This window comes from Mustela nivalis (genome assembly GCF_964662115.1).
Source record: "Mustela nivalis genome assembly, chromosome: 13".
Taxonomy (NCBI): Eukaryota; Metazoa; Chordata; class Mammalia; order Carnivora; family Mustelidae; genus Mustela; species Mustela nivalis.
This window is the reverse complement of record NC_139032.1, coordinates 9,410,274-9,434,705: the sequence shown is the minus strand read 5'-3', so window position 1 is coordinate 9,434,705 and position 24,432 is coordinate 9,410,274. Positions and strand designations below refer to the sequence as shown.

Genomic DNA, 24,432 nt, shown 5'->3' with positions numbered 1-24,432 from the left:
CCGGCAGTGCGCATGCGAACTTCACGGGCCCGGGATTCCATCCCAGCAGTGCGCATGCGAACTTCACGGGTCCGGGATTGACGAAGGCTCGTGAAGGAAGCCCTGCCTTTATGCGGGCACAGCCGGAGGGAAGGCCTGCGTGGGGTCACGGCGGGATGCAGACGCTTCTAAATGGGAGATGTAACTTGTTTTGAACCCGCGTTTTAATCCCTTTCCGTGGTTGAACGCGTTTGTCTTGGGGCCTGGCGTGGGAGTTGGGCTGGTCCTGTCCGCGCAGGGCCGTGGGCGTGTTGAGGGAGTTAGGGCGGTCTGACTGGGAGGAACGCCCCAGCGGTCAGTGAGGGTGATCATGTCTCCTGCCCTGACCCTCCGAAAATCACGTGCAGGGCCAGCGAAAGGACATGATCCTAACCGTTCGAGAATCGATGGCGCCAGGCCTGCGTGGGGTTACGCGTAGTGCCTCGCTTGTCCCCATCCCAAGCCCGGTGGGAGGAGGGGTTTTTCTTGCCCCCATTTTGCAGATGAGTGAACTGAGGCACGGGGAGTTCCCGTCCGCAGGGGAGTAGAACTCACAGGTAGCAGAGCCACAATTGGCCCCTTCCAGGCGGAGCCCCCGAGCAGGGCCGCGTGGCCTTTTCTGTAGCCGGGAGAGGCCCGGGAGGGACGCTCCGGCCTGGACGTCGAGGCTCGTCTTCGGGCTCTGGCTTTCCTGGCTGGTTCTCGGAGGGCAGCTCCGGCTGCATCTCTCCGGCCACAAAAGGCCGCGTGTCTCGGGCTTTCAGCGGCGTGTCGGGCAGGGCCAGAAATAGAAGAGCTAACGGCCGCTCGCGTGTTTTTGGCAGCGGTTCTGTCTGAACACCCTGCAGCACGAGTGGTTCCGCGTGTCCAGTCAGAAGTCCGCCAGCCCGGCCATGGTGGGCGACTACCTGGCGGCCTTCCGGGCCGTGTCCCCGGACGTGCTGCGCCACGTCATCAACATGGCGGACGGCAACGGCAACACGGCGCTGCACTACAGCGTGTCGCACTCCAACTTCGAGATCGTCAAGCTGCTCCTGGACGCCGGTGCGTGCGCCGCCGCGGCCCGCGGCCTGTCGGCCTGCGCGGGTGCTCACCCCCTCCTCGCCCCGGGGCCGCCCCGCGTCCCCCTCCCGTTGCCGGTCCACGCCGTGCGGCGAGGACGTCCTTCTCCGGTCCCCGGGGGAGGCTTGACCTTGGAGCACACCCGGGTGGCCCCAGCCCCACGTCCGTCTGGAAGGGAGGTTCTGCGGCCGTTCTGGCTGCGGCTGGGCTGCGGTCAGGCGAGGTGTCCCCCGGCGCTGCGCAGGAGTCAGGGCCCCGCCGTGAGTCACGGAATCACGCGGGCCGGCTCGGTGCTCTCAGGAGCCAGATGCGGCAGCCGGGGTGTCTGCTGCTGCTCTTGCCCCTGCGGCCCGACCCCATCCAGCCGCAGGGCCGAGGTGTGCCCCTCGCCGAGACAGGCACCATGCAAAGCCACTGTGGCCGGTTGTACTGGAATCCGGACCTTTCCCACCGAAGCAGACCCTGTTACCGAGGGAAAAAGTGCTGTTCTTGTATCTGAGCCCTAGTAATGAGGATAGTGAACCTCCTTGTTTGTGACTGGAATAGCCCATCCCAGAATGTGGCCACCGCCCGTCTTACACACGAAGCAAGGCTGTGCTGCGTAGAAGGGCCCTTGGAAAATGAACTTCCAACTTTCTGTTCAACGCTAATAGCCCAGCGGTACATACAGTCCCCGAGTCACTCTGAGTTATTTTCAAACTACATATTTTTATTTCCCGTGTGTGACTGATGCAGAATTTATAGACCCTCGGTCTTAAATTAGTGAGAACACAATGTGAACATTTGATTTAGCATAGGCAGTGAAAGTGTCCAGTTTCCCCATTCTGCCTTTGATCCAACTCTCTAATTTCTTCTATTCCGTTTTGGGGGAATTAGAGTAATGCAGAGAAGTAACCTTGCAGGTTTATCCCCCTTTCTGAGTCTGCTTATTCTCAGCATATGGGGCTGTGTTAGGCTCAAACGACTTCCATCTTAGAGGAAGGAATTCCAAGCCTCTTTCCCTTTTGACTTTTCAGAGTATAAACAGAGCCGGTGATAATCTCAGCCCACGCTGTTATTTAAACAGAGAAGTGGATAATATCCAAAAGAGTCAAAAACATGATTTCAGATTACTTTTGAAAGTAACAATTTAATCTACCTTTGGCAAATTTGTGTGGACAAGATATTTTGGTAAATTAAATTATTTCAATGCCATGGTTGCGTGGCTTTGGTTAATCACACTACTAGACGTACTTGACCCTCTACTGCTCACCGTCACAGACTGAGACCGGGGCTCCCATACGGCATGTCAGGAACGACCTCTGCGAACAACTGAACTTCACAGATGATAGCATCAGAGAGCTCGTCAGCTCACACGCTTCTCCATCACAGCTTTTTCTTTCTCCTTTTCTATGTTAAAAAACACACCCTGTGTTTAAATGCCACCATATCTCTACCATGTAGTTATTTTTTAGCATAAGGCAAGTTTTCATGGTCCCTTTTCTTCTCACTCCTCACAATAGAAACTTCCTGAACATCTTAACTGTATGTGGTCACACATGAAAGCTTCTTTCCTGCCCTTGCCACTCCTTTCATTTTATTAGATAGTGCTAAAGGAATTTAAAAAGGATAATTGAGCCCCCAACGCCTCCTTAACAATTACAGGAATAGGCAAGGTCTGGTCTGTTGTGCCTCAGTCCCTGGCAGTTTCTTACTGCATTTCCTCTGACTACAGTTCCAAGAACAGCTATCTAGGAGTCACTCGATTGGAACTCAGCTTCCAAGGGCCCCACGCAAGTCAGACGACCAAACTCGGGGTCTCAGAATGAGCCGTGATTTCCGAGTGGGTGACACCATAGTGTTCTCTACACAACCCTTCATATTCGTAGCTCTCCCTGTCTCCTTCATTCCACAACCGCGATCCCCCAAACACAGATGAATGTCCTCATCCCACATTATGTGGCTTCTTCAAAGCCATCATTACTAAAGGACAACCCCCAGCCCTCTGGGCTGTTGCAGTCCAGGCACCAGTTGTAAACAGGAGGTGCCGTTAAGGCCTACTCTCACTTCTGCTGCTTCTGGACTCCTATGACACAAGAAAACCTTTTTTCTGTTGAGTATGAAGATGCTCTCATAGTTCCTTTCAAGTCACTCTGGGACATGGCGCCCTGGAGGCCGTTTCCCAGGCCTCTTCCCAGCCCTGTTCCTTTGGCCCGTGGGGAGAAGGGTCGCTGTAGGAAGGCTTCTCCGTGACCAGGCTTGTTTCTCTGCAGACGTGTGTAACGTGGATCACCAGAACAAGGCGGGCTACACGCCCATCATGTTGGCAGCCCTGGCCGCCGTGGAAGCCGAGAAGGACATGCGTGTCGTAGAAGAACTCTTTGGCTGCGGGGACGTGAATGCCAAAGCCAGCCAGGTAAGCGCCCTTGCCACCGGGGTCCGTGCTCACACGGCTCCCACCGACACCAGCCTGTGCCACCCCGTGTGGCCAGACACACTGGTGACCTAGTGGCTTCACTGTCACATGGTGCACATCTCCCTTCTTGGCCGTGCATGCTGCCTCTGTTTGGAGCAGGGTGCATGCACGGTGTAGGTCAGCCCACCTCAGGGCCCAGGAGTCCCCACCATACACCTGGGGTGACTGTTCGCTCAGTCTCTGATCCGTAGTGTCTTCGTGCTGGGCACACAGTGGCCCTGGTGTAGTTGGACTTCTCGGCACCTTTGAACTTGCCGGCTCCTGGCTGCAGGGACACAGACCCTCCTGGAGACAGGGCAGCGCTGACACACTACTGGATGATTGTACTTAGCTCGGCGCTCAGGACGAGAAACTGTTTCTCTGTGCCTGCCGCCACCCAGCGCCAGATTACTCCCACGTCTGCTCTGTGCCCTCTGTCACGCCGCCCCTCCACCTCCCCGCACTGGGTCTGCGCTGCTCTGCTGATGCCCCCGCTGCCCTTCCTCCCCGCAGGCGGGGCAGACAGCGCTCATGCTGGCGGTCAGCCACGGGCGGATCGACATGGTGAAGGGCCTGCTGGCCTGCGGGGCTGACGTCAACATCCAGGACGACGAGGGCTCCACGGCGCTCATGTGCGCCAGCGAGCACGGGCACGTGGAGATCGTCAAGCTGCTGCTGGCCCAGCCAGGCTGCAATGGCCACCTGGAGGACAACGTAAGTGAAGGGACACGGCCTTCTCGGGGCCTGCCCGCTAGGGGTCTGCAGGGCCCGTTGGCAGAGGGGCAAGGGCACATTCTCCACGCTGCTCATTGGGGATTTTGTGCCGTGGCCGCCCTTTCCGGCCCAGCACCGCGGCATCTCCTGTGTGCAAACTCCCACTCCCAGTAACTAGAGCCGAAGGCAGGAAGGTGAGGCCTCAGCGCCCGCACTCGAGACAGGAGGGTGAGGAGCGCATCCGAGAGCCAGCCCGTGGCAGGGGAAGACACAAAGGCCAGAGAGCAGATGGAGTGCAGGCGCCTTGCAGGTCCGTGAAGAGGAGAGGACCGGCCCCCCAGAGCGCTGGGCTAGTTGTTCCAGGCTGGGGCTACTAGGTGACGAGAGCCAGCTGTCACCACAGTGAAGCACTTGCCCGCCCCCAGAACGGACTCAAGCGTGCCCTTCACTGGGGCCCCTCAGAGGGACTCCCCTGTGCATCTCATTCAGCTTGGCCCTCCAGACCGGGCAGCTCCTTCACGCATGTTTCCCGCTCCTGCTCTGGCTTTTCTGTCACCATAATCCCGATCTACTCTCCCCGTTCCCACGCTGTCCCTGTTCCACATAACGCCTGGGAATCATCACAAGGAGCGCTGCTGCCTCTGCAGTCTCCAGGCCACAGGGGAGGAGTGCCCATAAGTGAAGGCACAGGCACTGATATCTGGGTGGGGCCCTGGGTCGAAATGCTGCTTTGGAAGGTTTATCTCCATGGAGCACGGGTTTGGCCCAGAGCTTCCTTCAGCACGAAACACTAGAAAGTTCGAAGGAAAATACCCTTTCTTGCACTGTCCGATCCTGGTGGGCCAAAGCCAGCAGGCAGAGCTAACCAGGGCAGGCATTTACTCGTACCAAGGACTGGGGGGCTGACAGTGGGCATCCGGGTGGCACATGGCTCCTGGGGTGGAGAGGATGCGGCTGTCCCACATCCCCTTAATTTGCGCGGGGCTACAGGGACAGCTCCCACTTAGCTGTCCCGAGAGCGGCGTGTGTTGCATGTGTCTTGATTTTTGTTTGTTTGCTTTTACTTCTGCTTTTTCTTAGCAAAGAACGGCCTGTACTTGTAGTAATAAGAGGCCCCAGAGCCACAGTGGCTTCCAGAAATGCTGGTCACCTCCGGAAGGAGTGGGGAGGGTAGTGGGAGGGCAAGTAGCTTAGAGAATTCCGGGTGGGGGGGAAGGACCCTAGATGCTGACCACCGAGCATCGTTTCCTGCTGCTAGTGCCCAGAAGGACATCCTTACTCCAAGACCAGACAGAAAGTAAATGGCGCTGGGTGTTGCTTTGTCCCTCCTTGACATGCATCCAAAGCTGGGCAAGTTCATGGAAGCCACACATGTAATGGAAACTGACTTCCCCATATTTAGTGTTTCCCCTTGGATTTTCATAAGATGTGTTTCTGCAAGGCCGCAGGACGTGGGGACTGTGTGTGGATGGTGTCTGCAGCGGTCGATGGGGGCACTTAAGGCCGGAGGATCCGCTCCCTCCCGAAAGGCAGCATTAAAAGATCCTTGGCAAGCAGCAGGGTGTCTAAACACACACTATGGTGTTTCCTGCTCGCTGTAAAGAGAAGCAGCACAGACACCTAAGTTTCCACCCCACCTTCTGCTACAGCCCCCAGCTGGTGGGAAGGGTAGTTCGGTGAGTCCCTTTTGTTGCCTCTGTCGTGGGTGCACGGGGCGCACCCCAGCAGTCTAACCACCATGAAGCACAGTGGGGATGAGGTGTCGGTCCTCCGACGGGGACTCCACTCTGGTGGACATAGTGCTTCATTGTAGCGTTTGGGCTTGGTGTGCAGAGCTCCAGAAGAGTCTCCTACGGTCCTGAACAGAGTTGGGGAACCTTAACAGTTCTCAGAGAGTTTTGTTTTGCTACTTTCAGTGGTCTGGAAGTTTGAGAAACCCACCCTGGCTTGTTTTTTCCCGTGTTCTCTTTAGGATGGCAGCACCGCACTCTCCATAGCCCTGGAGGCCGGACACAAGGACATCGCAGTTCTCCTGTACGCCCACGTCAACTTCGCCAAGGCCCAGTCTCCGGTCAGTGTTGTGCATTTGGTGTTTGTGAATGGGCTCAAGTCCACCAGGCCCGCGGGCCCCCTTCTTCAGGGAGTTGACAGGAGACGCAGGTTTTCTGAAGATTCTGGAACTGGGAATTTTAGCCTGGAACTTAAGGGTTCGTGACTTCTGCCCCTGCTCCCCAGATGGCCAGGTGGGCCAGAAGCTAGGCCTCTGCTTGTCCTCAGGAGACAGATGTTCTGACGCCCTCCCATGAAGGGGTTAACTCTGGGAAGAATTATCCAAATGGCACCTGGTTCGCCCATGAATGCACACTGTTTCGTTCCCGTGTTCCCGGCATTTTTCCTCAAGCAGACCGTGAGCAGCAACCCATGGTCCGAGAGTCTGCCCCTCCGAGTACATGGCCTCCCAGGGACGGCCGGATACGGTGCTGCTCAGCCCAGCTGGATCTAGATCCGCGCCCTGGTGCCCTGTCAACTGTGCTGGATGGGGTCCATTGTCATAGAGGACGCATCTGCCTGAGGTCACTTATTAACCCCCCCCCATTTTTTCTCTTCTTCTGGTCTCTAGGGCACCCCTAGGCTGGGAAGGAAGACATCTCCTGGTCCTACGCACCGAAGTTCATTTGATTGATTCTCTGCAAAAAGCCGTCCATTTCCATGCCTCCGTCGAGCTGCTACCTGTTCCTGTTGGGCTGACAGCTACTGAATGTACGCGCATTGTGCCTGAGCCCCCAGCAGTGGAAGCTGAGCCAGCAGGAGCTGGCCACTGGGCACACGCCGTCTCCCTCCGGCCCTCTTCCCGCAGCGTCGGGCTGCTTCTCCTGGCTCTGATGCTGTCGGGGCTCTGCTCCGTTACGTACAGCCGTGCGACATGGTAACCTGCCCCGAGCGGGCAGTGTCCACTCCTTCTCTCCCCGCCTTGCCCCTGCCAGGGAGCATCAGCTTCTCACCGGCTTGGCGTTTTTAAAATGTTCCACGAGTATTTATATTGACTTAATGCAGAGCCATGGGAAAGCTCTCTGAAAATTCCATTCCAGGAAGGTCGTGCTGATTTGTGTGTGTGTGTTTACTCTTGTAAAGTGAGGCGGTTGAGATGACTGATCGTCACCAGAACCTTGGGCCTGGTCTGGTGGGTTTCTTGTTTAAAAATCAAAAATGGAACTCTTGAAAAGTAAAACATTTATGAAAGGAGGTGTTTTCAGTTGGGTTAATTTAGGTGGATGTATTATATGACTTTTTATATAAAAGGTATCTATATGAAATTGACACAGTATTTTCAACTTTTATATTCCATAGTCACCGAGACATGCAGAACTACATGTAACATTACCGTCTTTTTATTAATCATTGTGCAGGTCTGCATCTGTGGCAGAGGTTGGATCTCATTAGAGGAATTGGCGATATGTTTGCCCCTAGGGAAGCGTAGTGTAGTTCTCCACATATTTATGGACTCCTTTCTACCACGTCACATTCACTTTGGTCTTACATGTATTTAAATGTTTGAAGTGCCTTAGATTCTTGCCATATTTTCCAAATAAAATTTCATTAAGCTCTTCTGCGTGTCCCCGCTCCTGTCTCTGACAGCTGTCTGCCCAACCCTGTTGACTTACGGCCCTGGAGCCCGGGCTGATGGACTGTGGGGGCGGGGAGCGCCAGCCTGCGGGTCTTGCACTTGCCTGAGAGGAGAGCACGACTCGGTTCACGCAGCTCTGCCCGGTACTCAGGTTGCCCATCAGGCGTCGGAAGTTTAAGACCTCATTAGGCAGCTCATCAGACAGGTAATCTCCAAGCGGAGGCAACGAGTGACCTATTCTCAGGTGTGGTGCGGAGCACTGGCCTCTGGCCCTCGTTTTGGGTGCAGCTGCTGGGTGATGGCACCCGCCTTGCAGTTCCTTTTACAGAGTAAAGGAACTGAGTCCGTCTTGTTTAAAAAAAAAAAAAAAAGCATGGCAGCCAAAATGCAAATGAGGTGTTTGGGCACAGTCACTGGTGGTGAATTTTAACCCAGCGTGTTGGCAAGAGCCAGGTGCATGGGAGAAATATCACGGAGGCGTTTCTCACACCTTTCTGTTTTCCTCTTTCCTTCCTCTTGTCTGTTCATGCACTGCTGAGCTCAAGAAAGAGACCAAAGGACAGACTTTTTTCCCAGCAGGTGTGTATCACAGTGCCTGTCCTGTTTCACGGGCTGGGAGGAATGCATCGTTTAGAAAAGAACACAGAGGAGCTGTGAAAAGCGGCACTCGAAATTGAAGCCAACTTGGGGCGGTAAGAGATGTCCCCACCCCACCCCCCATCCCCCACCCAGGCCCATGGCGGGACATCCGGGGCAGAAGGGCCATCCTCTTCTTGACCCATGAGTGAGGTCACAGCCACCTGGGCTCATGAGCGTCTTTGTCGGTCCCAGGAGAGATCCCGTGGCCCTGGGGTCGGGGCTACATTTCATTCATGTAGTCTTTCAGGCTTCTCCAGACCTGAACTAGCATGGTGTAAATTAAGGCAGAAGAGCATTGGTGTTTGAAGCAAAGTAGGTCTGTGAGTTTTCTGTCTCTTGATGGCATGGAATGCCTTTGGAGCAGGGAGCGCCGAATCTCAGGTGGTGTGGAGGTCCTGGGGGTTGTGTTCTGTTTGAGAAAGGAAGGCGTTCATGTTGTCCGTGCGTGAGAAAATGAGTTCCTCCACCTTTGTGCTCCATTTCGTGTTACTTTGTGCTCCATTTCGTGTTACTTATGCTAACTTTTACAAAACAGTGAGTGATTTTCTCATGGAGTGGGGTCTCACTGGATCCGGATCGCTTCTAGGTTTGCTGGTGTAGGCCTCGTTTACACTGCTAACACCGGGCACCTAAAAGGCATTTCGTCTTGGCATCTTGCCGCATTACATAGACCGGCCTGGTTCTCTCCTCCCGGCTTATTGAGGCGCGGGTCCAGCAGGGGGTTAGTGGCAGGACGCCCGGCCCCCCGAGTGAGGCCGGCGTGGGCTGGACACTCTGGGTGTTGTTTTCTGGCCGGCACGAAGGGAAGCCTGAACCTTTCAGAACCTTTGAGGCAGCCTCTTTCTTCTGTCAGCCTTGCTCAAGCGTCGTCCCCCAGACAGAAGGAATAGAGCAGTGGGAACTTAGAGACTTTAATGTTAAGAAAATGAAACAGGACTGGTCCTGCTGCCGTTGTGACGTCATGGACTAAACCCTGTGCGAGGGAGGTTGGGGTTGGGGTGCCTTGCTGCTGGAGAGGGTTACCAGGAGTCCCCCGATAAACCAAGTGTTGGGCTCTTGCATGGAAGTTGCCCATGTACTCTAAGGGGAACGGTCTTACCCCCGACTGGGGTGGCCCCAAAACACAGCAGATAACGGGCTAACTCTCACAGATGGGATCCCGTCCCAATGGGTTCTTTGCTGCGGGGAGCCAGCTGCAAGCAGGGAGAGTTTGATTTTCACGGTGCTTTTGTGGGAACTCCTTTGCTGCGTGCGTGAGAACTGACGGTGGGCGCTGGGGGGAGGTGCCGATGGTGGGCCCCACCCTGACGAGTAGCATCCCCGGGGTTTCTCAGTGTGGCCTCTGGTCCACGCTGAGAACGGTTTTACCCTGGAATGACACGGCACTACTGTAGTTCTTTTCCAAACAAATTAGGCAGGGCAGAGAGAGCAGAAACAAAACAAGAAACAGGACGCCTCCTCTTTTATCTTTAATGTGTGACGAGCCAACAGAACCCCTGTGTGGTCTTTGTCTACATTTGGTGGCATTTCTGCAGCTCTAGAGCAGTCGCTTCTAGAAAGCCAGGAGCCACGGCTGCCATGGTGGCGGGTGAGGGGGTTGCCCAAGACATAAGGGACAGCCACTGAGAAGGCAGACGGTTCTGACCCATGAGTGAGGTGTTTGGTCACAGTCACTGGGGGTGTTTTCCTGGGTTCATCTCTTCCTTCCCCTCTTCCTGGAGAAGCAGGTCCTCTCCTGCACAGGACAAAGGCCGTGACCCAAGAGAGCATTCTGTTTCTTTTCTACTGTGAGAAAATTCTTTTTCGCCAGAGACTCTTCTACTTTCTGCTATAAGGAAATTACTAATCATATGTTTGCTTTGTTGTTACAAAGCATGGCTGTAATTTAGCATCCCGCCGATCATAAAAATATATTCTCAGTCCATTTTGCTGAGGATGATCACCACAAAAGGATGTGGCTGAGCCAATGGCCACCCTGTTCCAAGACCGCTCATGTTCACCCTCCCTTCCCGCCTGAGGCCCGGGCTGTTTCCTGGGGCAAAGCACTGGGGAGTCACAGCTCTTCGAGCGTGAAAGGTGTTCGCACTTGCAGTGGCGTCCCTGAGGTACCGGGCCTGAGTTCCTGCGAGGATTTTGTAGAGAAGCTAGAAAACAGAATCCCATGTTTTATGGGTGCATACCTGATTTTGAGGACATTTTGGGGGAGGAGTTGGCATTTTAGGAAACAAGCTGCCCAGTGCCTCTCCATGAGCATCTTTTGATGATTTAATAGGCACGAGGATGGGAATCGTATCTTTCTTTTGGGTCATGGAAGCTGTGTAAGAACTAATCTGAAGACCAGATGCCAGTCTTATATTTGAGCCAAAACAGGTTTTATACTTGTTCCCCACCCCCAGCCCAGCAAGATCCAGTTTGCCCAGTGCTGGAACCACCTGCAGGGGTGAGGTGGAGAGGGAGGGCCCCGAGCGCGGGTGGACAGGGTCTTCTCTGCCACCAGACTTGTCAGGCGGCCCCGCACGGAGGGCGGCCGCTGATTTCTCACAGGGCGGGCCACAGAGAGATTCTGGCTCTGCTCCCTCTGTGATGAAACCCTGCACTTAAGCAAACAGAGCATAAAGATAATAGTCACTAATGAGATTGGGTCTCTCAATCCTATATGAAATTTGCCAACCACCCCACCACCACCCTGAAAAGCCAGTCTTCCAACAGGGAGTTCCCTAAGTTCAGCTTCCGTGCTTGGGTGTGACACCAGCTGCCGGGACTGAGAAGTTCAGGGGCCTGGCTGACCAGCACTGGTTGCATGAATGAGGGTAGACACATCCTTGGAGGGCAGCATTGAAAGTCAGGAGAGGGTTACTACTAGGGAGGGGGCGGTTCCCAGGAGGAAGCCTGCAAGGGGCCGGCAGGGCGGAGGGTTTGCTTCTTAGCCTGGAGGTAGCTCTGCTCTTAGGTTCCCTTTGTGATAATTCAGCAGGCTGTCTGCTCACAATTTGTGCCCCTTTTTGTGTGTGTGTATGTTAACTTCATTTATTTTTAAATTTAGAAGAATTTGAGGGGCTCCTGTTTGACTCAGTCAATTAAGCATCTGACTTGATTTCTGCTCCAGCCATGCTCTCAGGGTCCTGAGATTGAGCCCCAGGTCAGGCTCCGGGCTGAGTGTGGAGCCTTGCTTAAGATTCTCTTTCCCTCTCCCTTTGCTCCTACCCGCCTCCCAACCCAACTCAGGCATGTGCACACTGTCTTAAAAAAAGATTTTTTTTTTATTTGAAAAATTCTCAGCAAAAAAGATCGTAGGTGGGGGGGGTGTCGGTTTTGTAGATCTGAAGGTGAACAGGAACAGGGGTGTCTGGCTGGCTCCGTCGGTAGAGCATGAGACCTTTGATGTCAGGGTCATGAGTTTGAGCCCCACGTTGGGGATAGAGCTTACTTAAAAATATTTTTAAAAAAAAATGGTGAGCAGGAATAAAATGATAGCCTAAAACTGGAAGCATTGGGTCCCACCATTTAACATTAATACACAGCTTTGCACATGATGGGTGCTGTGGTCCACCCATAACCTTGGATAGTAATGGTTTGAGCTGTTCTCAGACGCTCCAGTTCTTTCTCGGGGTACTCCCTGCCTACGTCTGAAGTCGGGCTTGACCACGTGACCTGCGTTGGCAGATTGCGGGAACGTGAAAAGCCAGTCTGTCGCTGTGGCCCCGTCTCCCATCTTGTTCACGGAAGCGAGTGTTGAGACGGACTTAGCGGCTGCCCAGGTCCTCTAGTGACTGCGTGGAACAGTGTCCTCGCCAGCCTACAATTCCAGGGCTGTCAGGAGCGCGAATTTACCATTATCCTGTCACGGGAAGGGAGTTTGCAGGTGATTCCTCAGCACGGCGTTCAGGTTTTCTTTATCCATAGCAGAAATCGGTTTCAGGAAGTGGGTGCTGCTGGACCCGAATGGCTTCGTAGGTGAACTGTGGACAGCAGGGGCACAGGCTCCGTGGACTCGGTCAAAGACACAGGAAAGTAATGCACGCTTTTCCTTACTTTCCCGAGGCTGGCACATGCCAGTAGTTACCGTGCTCGATGCACAGGGGAGTGGGTAGACGCCTTGGGGAGCAAGGACTAGCCCTCTGGGAAGGATGGCCGCTTCCTGTGTACCTGGGGAGGCCGATTGTATCTCACAAACGTGTAGTTCTCAAACCTGAATCCGAATCCCGAGGAGGGCTTGTGACAACACAGACGAGTTTCTGACTCAGTCGGTCTGGGACAAGGCCTGCGAATCAGCATTTTAAACCAAGCTTCCCGGTGATGTGGCTGTGGCTGGCCTGGAGACCATGTACCGAGAACCAGTGCTCACCGGGAAGGAATGTTACAAGTAGACTTATATCTCAACTGCTGGCATCTGATGTATAGACGTCCCCAGTGTCCGTAGTCTTTAATATTGCCAGGCTTTGTTTATCATTTCCAATGACTGAGACTTCACGTGTCACTTGTGTGCTACGAGCCTCTTGCTCCCTGATTTAAATTCAAATTTTGCAAAGGTGCAGTTGCCTCATGGCAACTTTCTTTCTCGACCTCGTGTAATATATCAAGTGTTAATAAATCCTGTGTACCTCGAGAATTGGGTTTGAGAACCCAGCCAGAGCCCTGGGCTTGAATCACAGCAGTCTTGCAAGAAAAATGACACACTCACTGCACTTGGAAAGGAAGAAAGCCTGATTTGTACTGATCTCACTGAGTCTCTCTCTGTGTTGGCTCCCTTCCCCCCATCGTGAATGCTCATTGAAAAGTCACCATCTCCTCCTGAACCCACAGCGAGGCACCAAGGAGAGTGTGTCCTGTGCGGCTGTCCCCACAGCTGCCGTCCCTGAATTCCTCTCTCTGTTCCTGTCCTGCATTGCACAGAGGCTCACAGTGGTTTTGCTTGGCAGAGCCAGGCCAGCAGTCACTCTGGAGGCTCAGTGCCAAGTTCTGAGAGACAGGGGCATCTGTGAGGGCAGGCCCCGGGGGCCCCGGGACCAGGAACCAACGCGAGGTGTCTCCCCGCCCACTGACACACGTCATGCATGTCCATCGCTTTCGGGTCAGAGACTCCGTTAAGACGAGTTAAGAAGAGGGAGGGGAAATTTGTGTTTCACAGGGAAACTGGAGGCAACTTGTTTTATATCCTCCCCCACCTATAAATTAATCTCGGAGAGACAAGACTCGCTTTCAGGAAGTGCGCTTGCTGACGTGGATTGATGGCAGGCCTTGAATGACCAGAGAACATTCATGAAGTTCCTCCCATGGCCCCGTTCAGTCATTGTCAGGGCATAGCCGGAAACATGCTGTCGGTCTTAGAAGCCTGTGGTATTTTCTGGTCCGCGTAATATTTTAAAAAGTAGAACAGAGTACTTTTCTGTGTCTCTGTGTGTTAAGGGTTTGGGGACTCCGGCTCAGGAGGCCGACCAGCCTATGATTGCTAGAGCAACAGACTTGGTCTCATGAATTGTCCTGCCAGATGCGTGTCTGTGCTTCCGAGCCACGCTGAAATCAGGGGAGCCAAACGCTGCCACCGCTCATCTGTGACACCTCTCAGTGCCACCCCGTCTGGGCAGAGGACCCCTGCTCTCTGGAGTCCGTGGAAATACGGGGAGGCATGACCCTGCCGGGCTTTGCTTCTCCCCCAGTCCATCCATCTGATGCCTAACAAAAGGATGACTTTTCACTTCTTGCTCTGCTCCTTCTGTGGTTTCTACCAGGATACTGAAGACATCCGTAGAACTGAAGGCCGGGGAAAGATCTTCAGCTCGAGGTAGTGCAAGCAAAGACCAGTGTGTGGGGACCCATTTTATCTGAAGGTGAAAGTTGCCACTGAGGGTTCTTCCAAGGGTGTGTCGTCATCCGATTTATAAGTGTGCACATCCGTGACCTTGGCCACAGTGATGCTGTGTAACAGAGCCCACAAAGCCTCCACAGTATACAGCCGTGAGCATTTATTACTCACGGGTCGGGGGTGTGGTGCTGACCGCTGGCTCTGCTGCTGATCATGGCCAGTCTCCCGTGGGGCCGTCAGCCGAGGGAAGCTGCCTGCGCTCCGGTAGCTGAGCTGTTTCAGCTCTGTGACTCGTACCTTCCAGCTGAGTAGCTCAAGAATGTCCTCAAGGCCATGACAAAGATGCAGGGAAAGCGAATGGACAAGGCTTCTCCAGGCTTCCGTTCAAGGCCTGCACCCCGTCATTCCACGACATGCTCTGGGCCCACACAACATGCTCTGGGCCCAAGCAAGTCCAAGAGCAGCCCAGGTTCCAGGAGATTGGGAAACAAGCCAGGCCTCTGCAGTCAGCAGAACAGCAGTGCCACAAGTCAGAATGTGTGTCTTCAGACGGACTCAAGGGTGTAGAGCCAAAAAACGCAGTAAATATTTCACAGTGAGCTCCTTCCCCTTGATGGTTCGGGCCAGGATTTGGCGTGTTGCTCAATAGACCTATTAGCCTCCTTAAATACCTGCGGGAAAGTGTGGAGACAGTAAATCTGGTCCCTCCTTGAGGCCAGCTCATGTTTGCAGAGCTCTTGCACGGCCGGCCGCTCCTGCAAGTTTCAGCCATACCCTTGTCACTCCCGTGTGTGTCGCCGTGGGGGAGCCCCTGACTGGACTCACCGGCCATGGAGCGGCCTGGGACTGTGAGAACTTGAGCAGCAGGCAGGAAGTGGCAGTCTGGACCTTGTGGGGTGGCCGTCCAGAAGCAGCTGGAGAAGAGGAGGTGCCCTAAGAGTCTTGGGAGCTGGTTTCAAATGCTGTTTGAGGAGTGTCCATCAGGGCCAGACACGATGGAGGAAGAACCTCCATTGTTCCAGCCTGGCCTGGCCCAGGCGCCTGCACCAGGAAGCCTGTCCACAGCCTTTGGCTCCCTGCTGACAGGACCCAAGAGGGGACTGGCATGAGTCATGGTAGAGCCCCTTAGGGACCCAGCTAGAAGCAGGATTTTCACCACAGGCTCTGGCTGCCTCCCGCGGCCAACAGGCAGGGCTCCGTGATCATGTCTGAGTTCTTGTCTGTGGACTTGTTCTGAGGAGGACTTAGCGAGTGAGTCGGGCACGGTGTCGGGGCAGTTACCTGCCCTTGGGGAGCTGGTCCCAGCCTCATGGACGCCATGGAGCTGTGATGTTGGCTGTGCCGGCGGAGGGGCTATGTGTGCAGGCGGCCGGGGCGAGACCAGTGCTTTCCTACTTGCTAGTGCAGTGAGGGGACCTCCTCGGGGGCGCCCAGGTGGCTGAGTCAGTGAAGCGTCTGACAACTCCTGATTCTGGTTCGGGTTATGATCTCAGGGTCAGGAGATAGGGTACCACGGCGGGCTCTGCGCCCAGCAGGGAGCCTGCTCGGGAGTGTCTCTCTCCGTCTCCCTCCGGCCCTCCCCCCTTGTGTGCTTTCTCTCTCTCTCAAATAAGTCTTTAAAAAAAAGAAAGGAAGGAACTCCTCACTGCTTCAGGACGGCATAACCCTTCCGGCTGCTCTGGATGTAAGCCGTCTGCCGAATCTCCTCAAAACACAGAGGCGTGTGCTCCTGTTCCACCGTAAAGGGCGAGCCGACTGCATCATCACTTGGGTCATGCGCGAGAAACATCTTTATGGAACGATCGGAGCTCATAGGAGACAAGGAGGCCTGTGTACCTCTCAGATGCGGGTGGCCTCCTGGCCCTTACAGAGGAGGGCGGCCACACCCCGTGGCCGGTGGCCTCAGCGGGACAGACACCTTCTTAACAGCTGTCTTCACACACTCGGTCCCAGCGTCCCCAGGGCCAGGCTCTGCCACCTCCATTCCCTTCTGAGGACCCCACGTTCCCCACAACCCAGAAGGCAAGCTGGGGGAGCCTCATTTGCTGCGGTCTGAGGGAGGGTGCCTGGCCCCAAGTACGGTTTAGAACCGGCCCCAGGAGGAGGCATCTCCAGGCTGTTGACCGCAAGCCTCCGGGTGGCGGTCACACATCTGAAGGGCGGTTGTGCGAACAGGGGGAGAGGCGTTCCGTCCTGCTCCGGGAGGGAGAGGGTCGGAACCCTGAGCAGAAATCCAACTCCCGGCACACACGCCATTGTGTTCGCCAAGCAAAGGGTGAACCAGGAAAAGCTCATTCAGCAAAATCAACTGAAGTCAGAATGGGCTCTGCTGGCGCTAAAGGACGTGAGAGCTTGCAGGGGCCTCCTGAGGTCCCACCAGCCCTGAAACTGGGGCTTTCCTCTTAAGCCGCCAACGGAGTCACTCTATTCCCTGCGCAGCCTGACCTATGAGCTCCCCCTAGCGGCCAATGATGGACACACCCCTGCATGAGCCGGTCTCCTACAGAAAGTCATGGTTGCAAAATCAGTGTTTCCACAAGCACTCTTTAAAACTCCAGTAAATCGGGGCGCCTGGGTGGCTCAGTGGGTTAAGCCTCTGCCTTCGGCTCAGGTCATGATCTCAGGGTCCTGGGATCGAGCCCCGCATCAGGCTCCCTGCTTCGTCCTCTCTCTCTCTGCCTGCCTCTCTGCCTACTTATGATCTCTCTCTGTCAAGTAAATAAAATCTTAAAAAAAAAAAAAATCCAGTAAATCCTGAATAACCATTACTTCCACATATAGTAATGCCACATGTAGTAATGGTTATTAATGGTTAATGAAACTTCATTCACACTCACACGCATGCATGCACACCTGTACGTTCTGGGTCACAAGGTAATGGTGACAGTGGGCAGAGCAGAAGTCTAGGAAGTTTGCACAATCCAGGACACGGTGCAGCCGGGCCCATCAGTCTGCGGTTCCTCATGAGGGATGCAGGGAGGAATCCTCTCGAGCACCTGTTGTGACTCATTCTGAGTCAGGGACCCTGGGGTGGGGTGGGGTGGGCAGCACAAGGTGGAGAAGATCAGCCCCTCCCTGTCCGGGGGCTAACAGTATAGTTGACAAGCAGCCACACCCAAGGAAAGAAAGGCACATTGTGGTGCAGCGGGCACCTGAGAAAGGATGGCGGGTGGAGCCCGGGGTAGGCAGGAGAGCTCCTGGGAAGATTGGTCCAGACTTGTGTCCTGAAGGAGGCATAGGGCAGGGCAGTGCCCAAAAGAAAGGGAGTCTACCTCCTAGCAGGCTGGCGCTGGAAAGGGCTTTCGGGCCGGTGTCACCACCCCGTTTTCCCCCCTGGCAACCCACTTATGGCCTCATGGACTATAAAAGTCCAAAGTTGATAGCAAGTCCCTTTCTTTTTTCAAAGCTCGTTTCTCCCTCTCTTATTTTAACTTCCTATGTTTGATTTTTTTTCCATTGTGGTAAAATATGGATAATGTGCAGTTTGCCATTTTAATTTTGAAGTCTGTAACTCAGTGGCATCAAGTACATTCGCACTGTGGAATAACCATCGGAATAACCATCGGAATAACCATCGGCACCACCCCATCTCCAAACTCATCACCCAAAGCAGGAGCTAACCATCGAGCAGCAACGACTCACTTCCCACTCCCGCTGGCCTCTGGTAGCCTCCATTCCCCTTTGTTTCTGCGGATTGGCCTGTCCGGTGTATTTCACTTAGTATGACCTACCACGGCCACCGTTATTAGAGCTGGGCCAGTAATCTGAAGACCCCAGAAGAGTCTCACATGCACCCAACCACCCTGCCCCAGTTTGGTTTAGGTCACATGACCTGTCGACTCGGGAAGACAGAACTTTCTAGAACAAAAACCCAAAAAATAGCTGCTTTCTCCACGTCTGTTCTACTTGGAAAAGCAATTGCTGAGGAAACCACTCCCACCCTAAGGAGGGCAAATACAAGAGTCAGGCCAGCAATCCCCAGCCAAACAAGCAAGGACGCTTAGTGATGGGCCCTGCCGAGAAAACGTCTCATTAGAAGGTCTGGGCCCCGGGGGACTCTGGGTCCTTGCCATGTGGCTGGCTGAGTTCTCCAGGTTGTGGGTGGTTTCAGCCAGTAAGTCTAAGGACTTCGGCTGGTCGGTCAACAAGAACAGAACTTATTTACCCGCCACAGAACATCAGCGGTCACTTTGATAAGAATCCTTCAAGGCGCCCTTGGAAACCAACCAGTTTGCCGGCTTCTACCCTTTCCTCTAAGGCGCAGAGGGCAAGACAAGCAAGTGAGGGCACAGGCGCACTGCTGTTTTATGAGTCTAGTCATGCCAAATTTCCTCTCTTTAGTCTCCCCCACCTACTGCCGGTGGCCCAATGGCATGAGTAATGAGACACCACAGAAATCCCGGTGATGCAGGCAAGGAGAGGAAACCGGTCTTCCTGCCGCAGGTGGAGCGCGACTGTTCCAGAACTATTCTCTGGTCCCATGTAAATAACGCTGGAGACACCCCCTTCTTGCCCACAAGTCTTCACAGAGGCGCCCCTTGAGTCCTCATGACCCCATCCAGAGCTGGGGCAGGAAAGGGCCCGTGGAAGGAGGAAACCCGAGCAGGGTACGCGGCACCCTGCCGGGGTTGCACCAAGCCCCAGAGAGGCAGGCAAGCACCCACCTGGTACATACAGGTCCTGTGACTTGACCAGGAAGAGAGAAACTTCTGGAAGGAAAGCCAGAGAGCCTCCATAGCTGCTTACTCCAAGCGAGCGACGAGGAGCCCCACGAGGTCAGGCTCATCGAGGCATTTTGTAGACACGCCGCAGCGCTCTGGCAGGCCCGGCTCTTTCGCCGGGCAGGGAGGGCATCTTTCCTTGAGGTCGGGCTGCTTTTCGTTTCAAGTTCCAGCCGCCGGCGTTACTTACGCAGGGACAGTGTCTCCCCGATTACCCTGTGAGTTTGGACAGCAGCCGAACTGGCGGCTAATCATTGAAACCGTAGATGTCCCTGTTCGCACTGGATCGTCCCCCACGGCGCTGGCCCCCGGCAGGCTGCTCTGACGGGCAACAGAAGGAAAAGCCCGCTGAGCTACAAGAAGGCATCTCAGATGAACCTGAAGCCTGCGTGTGGGGCGTGCAGAGGAAGGGGTCCCCACGCGCTCCTGGGTTCCTCTCAGTGTGGGGCAAACATTCCACCCACGCCGCCGTGTTCCAGGCCCATAACGGCTTGCTCCCCATCCCCCCATATGCCACCCCACACCGGCCCAGTCACTCCTGGGGGTTTTATGGGGCTTTATGAAGCTCTTCTGGGCATCACTTTGTCGAATCCCATGAGCTAGATTGTCACCAAGCTCCCGGTTCCACCACCTCAGTGGCGTCTGTGTCTGTCCGCTTCTTGCTCCTTGGGTCTTCTCATTCCTGGGCCTCAAACACTGATCTGTTTGCCAAGCAAATTCCGAGAAGCATGGCCCCAACGAGGGTCATAAGGGGTGGCCTTACCCATACCCATGATAGGGGGTCTGTCAGTGGACCTTCAGAAGAGACCAGAACAATGCACTCCTATTCTGTCCATTCATCTGGAGGCAAGGCGACTGATACAGACATTAATCCAGTTTAATGACAGAAACACCGGCCTCCCTTACTGGTTCTGCTCCAGGGCACGGAGGGAGTTCCCTGTCACAGCATCCTTGCTCCCGTTCTGTGGCTGACCGCTGCAGTGCCTCCCTTCTCATAGACCAGACACTCGGCACCTGCTCTTCCGAGAGTTTCTCTTCACTGGGGAAGCTTCCACGACCAGCAGTGATGACACACAGAGGAGAATGCCTCGGACCCCGTTCCGGCTAACGTGGGGGAGTCTTCATTTTGGAAGCACATTGTCCACTACCTTGGAAAAAGACAAAATTCTCTCCTCTTGTACTGGACGTACTGTAATTCTTATCAAGAAAGTGAGGCCCCAGAGAGGGCTCCCTGGACCAACTGAACTAGATCCGGCCCTTGCCTTCACCCCACTTGCTCTGTGGGCAGTAGGGAGCACCAGCCTGTTTCGGCCTGCGGTGGTAGAAACACAGGATTTTGGGTGTCTGGACTCACATTCTAAAATGCCTTCGTAAGACTAAAATAAAACACCGTCTCCGCGGATTTCTTTCCTATAAAACACGATCACATACTCTTTCCATAATTAGAAGAAAGGTACTCTTCCCTCTAGTAAAAATAAGGAAAAAAGAGTTTAAAGAGGTCTTTTATATATTTATTTATTTATTCCCCAAAATTAGGTGGGAATTAAGGGGCACCTGGGGTGGCTCAGTCAGGTAAGCCTCAGACTCTTGATTTTGGCCTCGGTCCTGATCTCAGGGTCATGAGATGGAGCACCACATGAAGCCTACTTAAGATTCTCTCTCTCCAGGGCGCCTGGGTGGCTCAGTGGGTTAAGCGCTACCTTCGGCTCGGGTCATGATCTCAGGGTTTTGGGATCAAGTCCCGCATCGGGCTCTCTGCTAGGCAGGGAGCCTGCTTCCTCCTCTCCTCTCTCTGCCTGCCTCTCTGCCTACTTGTAATCTCTCTCTGTCAAATAAAGAAAGAAAGAATCTTTAAAAAAAAAAAAAAAAAAAAAAAAAAAGATTCTCTCCAGGGCACCTGGGTGGCTCAGTGGGTTAAGCCACTGCCTTCGGCTCAGGTCATGATCTCAGGGTCCTGGGATCGAGTCCCGCATCGGGCTCTCTGCTCAGCAGGGAGCCTGCTTCCTCCTCTCTCTCTGCCTGCCTCTCTGCCTGCTTGTGATCTCTGTCTGTCAAATAAATAAGTAAAATCTTAAAAAAAAAAAAAAAAAGATTCTCTCTCTCCCTCTGCTCCCACTCCACCCCCACCTGCTTGCACACACATGCGCTCACTGTGTCAAAAAAAGTGAGAATTTAAATACCACTTAATAGTAATTAATGATAATTATTATACTGTGTCATCTGAACAACCATACTAAAAAAAAAAACCCCACAATTTTAAGTGAATCTTTGCTTATTACAGCATTGATACCTGTCACTACCTTTGTTTTTTTTTTTCCTCTATATTTATTTTTCCTTCTACAGTTCTCCCTATACTTATTGTAGTAGATTGTGACACCTTTATAGTTTGAGTGTGTAGTGAGCGGTGGTACACATCCTTCTCTCAAGGTAAAGGAACGCAGGAATCTAGAAGCCAGAACCATACCCAGCCTTGGGCAGGGGCGAGGTGCGGCGGGGCTGGGGGTGGGGTGGGGGAGGCGGAGGGTGGCAGGTGTTGTGTCCTGTGGCTCTCTGCCACCTTGTGTCCACATGGGGCTATTGCACTGTCCTCGGTAAGGTTCCAGAAGGGTTGTGGAGTTCTTCCTCTTTACTGTCATCATCCTGAGAGCAGCCCCAGACGGAGCCCACGCCTGTGCGATGACAGAACAAGTACCACCGGGCTCTGGGGAGGGCGGGGGGTGGGAGAGAGATCAAGGAACTCTGGCATCAGACCTAATGTAGACTCCTGGGTTCCCCCTCCTTTACACCTGAACCTGTGAGCAAGTTCTTCCCCTTTCGGAGGCTTCATTTCTACCCCTGCAGCAGGCAGGTGACATAATGCCCGCCTTCAGACTCGTGGCCACGGAACTTCTAGAAAACCACACGGGTGTGATGTTGCTGTAAAGATTAAAGCAAATATCGTAACGTGCCTGCCCGTCATCCAACAAGGGATGCTTCCTGAACAAATGAGAGAATGAGTGGAACAGCTTATGGAATGAACCTGAGAAGAAGGTCTGTCTGTCAGTCCAGCCGACATCCCCTCTTCTGAGGGACCCAGGGAGGCCAGGGGCAGGCAGGAATGCTGGTTACTAAGGGCAAGGCTCTTTCTGACAGTTGCTCATAGAGTTCCACTTCCAAAGCCTTGAAGATAAACCGAGTGGACCTCGCTGGGTTTGGGCCCATCCCCGGTCCAGACATCTGGCCGGGTGTCTGCTGCGATCGTTAAGGGAGACCAGAAAAGTGTTGGTCCTCGTCAACTGGATTGGCTTTCTGACAGGTGTTTGCTGCACCGCAGGAGAATCTGAACCAGGCAATGGAGACAACAGGGTATAGGTGGGAAGAGCCCTCATGCAGTTATGTCTCCCAAGGGAACAGCTCTGGTAGGTAAGAAAGCCTACGTTAAAGTCGCTGCTAGATGCTAAACCATGAACTTCCAGAAAGCCAGATGACTGTGGGTTGTTTAACCTCATCCATCTGCTTCTAAAGAATCAGCGGATGCAAGGATCCCTTGTATTCCCCTTCAACTATACAAAAATGGAAACCCAGAGAAATTAGATTTTCTGGTGCTGCTACAAAAGTAGTGGATTTTTAAACTGGGACCTGAGTTTTCCAGGTTCTGGTTGAGGTTTTCTTCCCATATAGCACCTTAGCCCCAGGAAAAGGGCAGGCTCCAGAAGAAACTGTCAGATTTTTTTTTTTTTTAAGATTTTATTTAAGAGAGCAAGCACAAGCAAGGGGAGCAGCAGGCAGAGGGAGAAACAGACCCCCAGCTGAGCAGGGAACCAGATGCAGGACTCGATCCCAGGACCTGGAATCATGACCTGAGCCAATCAGGTGCCCCAGCCATCTAATATTTTGAGAAGAGCAACCCCCAGGAAGTTCCAATGAGTTGGACAGCGGGCACCGTCTTCCAGACATGGTCCTATGGGGTGTATGTTTTTGCATGACCTTTAATCCTCAGTGCCCTCCTACCTATTTGAGATAAAGGACCAGGGTCTCTTTGTTAAAACAAAAACAAAATAAAACAAAACAAAAACCTCCCAAAACAAAAAACATTGGTCTTATCCTTTACATTACCTTCATTAAACAGGTTTCAACTTGAAGAAACATAATCAGAGCAGAGCCGAACTTAAATTCTTTTTACTAAGAAATCAGTACCTTTTAGGTCGTTTATAAATAGTCCTCTCTACTGTTTTTTTTTTCAGTTGTTGAAAATGAATACAGTATTTTATTTTTTTTAAGATTATTTATTTATTTGATAGAGATTACAAGTAGTCAGAGAGGCAGGCAGAGAGAGAGGAGGAAGCAGGCTCCCTGCTGAGCAGAGAGCCCAATGTGGGGCTCAATCCCAGGTCCTGGGATCATGACCTGAGCGGAAGGCAGAGGCTTTAACCCACTGAGCCACCCAGGGACCCCAAAAATGAATACAGTATTTTAAAAATTGTCCATTATTATAGCAGCTACCGGTGTACTATAAGTTACTATCTGGAAACAAGTGTGGCAGACAGACTGTGCTTGTCCCCATGGTCTCCTGATGGTCATGCCTTTGTGATGTCCTTCCCCTTGAGCATGGGTGGGACCCATGACTTGCTTCTACCCACTCAGGACAGGAAAGGCAATAGAATGTCACATCTGTGATCACATTATGTGAGGTTGTAACCCCTGTCTTCCAAGGAGACGCTTCCTTACAGGCTGTGAGGAAGCCAGTGGTCATGTCGGCAAGACCCACATGGCCAGGAGCTGAGAATGCCCTCTGGCCGACGACTTCCAAGAAAGTGAGGCCTTCTGTCTGACAACCCAGAAGAAACGGAAAGCTCCTAACAGCCATGTGAGCAAGGAAGTATATTCTTCCCCACTCTGGCCACAGATGAGACCGCAGCCCCGGCAGCCCTGCTGATCTTGATTCCAGCCCTGCACCAGGCACAGCTCAGCTGGACCCGGACTCCCGACCTACAGAAACCGTGACATAATGAGTGTGTGTTGCTTTGAGCCACTGAGTTTGTGGTGACATGTCCTTGGAAAGACTGTAAGTCACAGTTTTCTGGAACACAAGCCACAGGAGGCTTTCCCCAGCCCAAAACATGAGCTCCAACCTCTTGATGTCAGCCAACGGCCCCCACTAGACCCACTCCATCCGCCTTTCCTGCCTTGTTCTCCTTTCCTGCTCACTCACCTCGGCTGCCCGCTCCTCCCCTCCTGGCCTCTTCATGGGAAGCCCTGCTGTCCCCATTTTGCCTGCCTAAATCCCCCAAACTTAAGTCCCCCCAAACCAGTCATATCTTAACCTAAATACTCACCAGTCTGTCAACATCCAGCTTGAATTCCGTATCAATCATGACCCCCAGGAATGCAGGGACCCCTCTGTCCTGGAGGGCTTTCTCCTCCCTCTCTGACCACT

General features: G+C 53.6%; 1 protein-coding gene across 13 annotated transcripts in view; it reads left to right on the top strand.

Annotated features, from left to right (window-relative positions):
• Positions 1-7,834, top strand: part of KANK1 (KN motif and ankyrin repeat domains 1) — a 195,250-nt gene extending 187,416 nt beyond the window's left edge. For all 13 annotated transcript variants that reach the window (XM_082696619.1, XM_082696625.1, XM_082696614.1 and 10 more), the window contains 5 exons: positions 843-1,062; positions 3,333-3,475; positions 4,028-4,228; positions 6,201-6,299; positions 6,849-7,834. In XM_082696619.1, the coding sequence (XP_082552745.1) occupies positions 843-1,062; positions 3,333-3,475; positions 4,028-4,228; positions 6,201-6,299; positions 6,849-6,911 (726 nt within the window). In that variant the 3' untranslated portion in view covers positions 6,912-7,834. The remainder of the gene's footprint in view (positions 1-842; positions 1,063-3,332; positions 3,476-4,027; positions 4,229-6,200; positions 6,300-6,848) is intronic.
• Positions 7,835-24,432: the final 16,598 nt, after the last annotated feature.